We start from the raw sequence: 2,980 nt of genomic DNA, 5'->3' as shown, positions 1-2,980 counted from the left end.
AGTAAAAAATGATGTTATAGTTCATATCAAATTTTTTGGTTTTCTAGTTACTAGAATTAAAATAGAAAATATTTATTATTGCAAAAATATGTGTAGACAAATTTTTACGATACTTTTACTTCAAACTATTTACACGATAACATTGTCTCACTGTGTTTCACTCAACACGTTTCTACTTTTCTTAATTATTTCTATTAATTATATAATTCTTTTAATATTTTAACATTTTAGCATTACAAAGAAATAGCGTCGTGAACAACTGACAATTGTAAGATTACTGACAATTTTTCTATTCTCTGCTTTCAAATCGAAAAATCGATAAATAAGAAATAAGAAAAGAAAATATATGAATGAATATTTATCTTTTATGGAGAATCATTTAGTAAAGAGCGAAAATCGATTGCAATTTATCGTAATTATTGGACATTATATAATCTGTTACTATAGACAGCCTATATTATGAAAATACAAGACGGAAAAATAATGGTGTAAATAATACATTAAGCCAAGATGCAGTCAAATTATCTTTCGAATTCTACACTGCAGTCGATATCTAACCAGGAACATGGATGTTTTCGACAAACAATATCGTATCTATCGTATAATATTAAAAATTGTAGGATTGTGGCCATACGATAAATCAATCTTTGTATGGATTCAAAGAACATGTTTCTTACTGTATTTTCTTATCGGTATAATATTTCAGGTAATAGAAATTTTATTATTATTTCTTATCAATAATAATTTTATACGTTTTTTTCAACATATTGATCCAAAAATTGCTAATTTTATTAATATTAGAATATTATAGATAAATTTAAAATATTTTATTTTCTATAATAATATTACGAAAATTATTTTATTTAAATAGTCAAAGAAATTAATAAATATATTAAAAAAATTATTTTCTTTAATATTTAAAGATTATAAAAATATTCTTTTCTTCGATGTTTAATCCTAATTTAAATATAATAAATTAAATGTTTTAGATTATCGTGCTTCTAAACTCTGAAATTACATTACGAAATTATGTTGTTACGTTGTCTGCAATTTTTCCTTTACTGCTATTTTTTTTACGATATATTTATTATATTACAATTTTTCCATACGTAAGTGAAATTCAAAAAATAAAATTATATAAATTATTGAATATTTATATATGTGTACGTTTCTATTTTTGTACAGCTACAACATTTATTCGATTACATACGTACAGAAGAACATCTGTTACAAGACACGATAGAAATACAAATACAAACGAAATATCTCGATATTTCTAGTCATATCATCCATATTTTTTGTTGTAAGTAATCACTTTATGCACGTTAATCGGTAAAATATAAATAACTTTCATTGTCATTGTGATGTTGTCTACTTAAATATAATTATATATCTATTATAAAAAAGTAACATGAAATAAAAATATTAAGAAATATTCTACAACATTTTACAATTTTCAATATATTAATTAATTTTTATAATTACTGTCTTGCTTTTTATTATATAACATTTTTCTGAAAATGTTACAGTTTTTTTTCTCAAAATAGAAATAATTTAAAAAATACGACATTATTTGTATGTGTCTCTAAAATATTAAATAACACTTTCAAATTTTAGGCGTGACTTTCGCTTTTATTGTAGCGACTATCATATTCCTAGTAAATCCTGTAATACTGGATCTAATAATGCCTTTAAACGAATCTCGCGCTCATTTCAATGTTTCATTTATTTTCGGCGATCAAAACGCATATATTAAAATCTTTTTAAGCTTAAATTTCATGTTAAATCTATTATTCGGATTATTATCTATAACGGGTACAGAATCGTTTTGTAATATTTTGAGTTACTATATATGCAGACGATTTAATATCGCCAGGTAAGTTATTTCATTATGTTGCATTTATTTTTATCCATGTTAATATTCTGAATTTTTTTTAGTTATCGAATACGAAAGATAATTGAGGATCTGAGTATGCCCAATCTGCCTAAGATAGACTTGAAACTTACAGACATACATCGAATAGTGGACATTCATTGCCATGCTCTCGAGTTGGTAAATTAAAAAAATTAAATTATTATGGTAAATAATATTAATAATAATAATTTTTTAAATAATATTGATTTTTCATGTATCTTATATTATCGTACTTGGAAGGCATATCAATATAGCCTCAAATAATGCAGCGACACAATATCTGGTGGCAATTGTTGTATGCATATTCTCATTCTCTATAAATCTTTATCGCGTAAGTATTTTTAATGAAGATTTATTCATTTTATTTGAATCACAGAATTTCTTACATGTTCAGAATCTTCAATATACCACTGTAAACGGAATTTAATTTGAAATTCAGGTAAATTTTATTAAAATTATGAAAAATTTAAATCGTTATAATTGCGAATTGTTGAATAATTCTCAATAGAATAGAAGATCATTAAAACCGCGGAAACTTGTAATTCAAAACACTTGTTAATAATATATCCTGATATAGCTTTCAGTTTGTAAAAGTATCGTTTACTATTTATTTTTTTGTCTCTTGTTCGGATTTCTCCTTCTTTATCTCACTATTTCAAATTTTTGACAAATAACAGATGCTATTCTGAAAAACATAATACGCGATTCTTGGAAAAAAATATATTATGTGATCGCGAACGTATTCATAATCTTTATGAAACGCTAAGTGAAATGCAACGGATATTTTAACTTATATTTCGACAATCGATTGAGATATCAAGAAAAATCAAAATGATTTAAATGATATAGTTTTGTCTATTTTTTAAATGAACTTTGATGATCCTTTCGATTAAATTTTTGATTTTTTTTTTTTGCTTTTTATATGAAATTATTAAAGTTGAAGTGTACAATAATCTATCATTTTTATATAAGGATATCATTTAATATAATATAATATAATATATCATATCCCTTATATATTATACTAGAATTGCATTTTCCAGATTGATACTGAAAATATGAAAT

General features: G+C 23.5%; 3 protein-coding genes across 3 annotated transcripts in view; all 3 read left to right on the top strand.

Moving 5' to 3' along the window:
• Window positions 1–2,980, top strand: part of LOC102673139 (mannosyl-oligosaccharide 1,2-alpha-mannosidase IA-like) — a 151,544-nt gene that overhangs the window by 116,108 nt on the left and 32,456 nt on the right. The window lies entirely within an intron of this gene.
• The window catches only part of LOC116184864, a 5,208-nt gene that overhangs the window by 1,778 nt on the left and 450 nt on the right, over window positions 1–2,980 (top strand). The window contains exons 2-3 of the mRNA XM_031515453.1: window positions 1,939–2,049; window positions 2,156–2,246. Coding sequence (XP_031371313.1) covers window positions 1,973–2,049; window positions 2,156–2,246 — 168 coding nt within the window. The 5' untranslated portion in view covers window positions 1,939–1,972. The remainder of the gene's footprint in view (window positions 1–1,938; window positions 2,050–2,155; window positions 2,247–2,980) is intronic.
• Window positions 430–1,880, top strand: LOC116186884. The gene is made up of 4 exons (XM_031515455.1): window positions 430–706; window positions 990–1,109; window positions 1,186–1,303; window positions 1,618–1,880. The coding sequence occupies exons 1-4, from the start codon at window positions 566–568 to the stop codon at window positions 1,878–1,880; spliced, it is 642 nt and encodes a 213-aa protein (XP_031371315.1). The 5' UTR covers window positions 430–565.

Source organism: Apis dorsata, unplaced genomic scaffold (genome assembly GCF_000469605.1).
Source record: "Apis dorsata unplaced genomic scaffold, Apis dorsata 1.3 scaffold_70, whole genome shotgun sequence".
NCBI lineage: Eukaryota > Metazoa > Arthropoda > Insecta > Hymenoptera > Apidae > Apis > Apis dorsata.
This window is presented reverse-complemented; position numbering and strand designations above follow the sequence as displayed.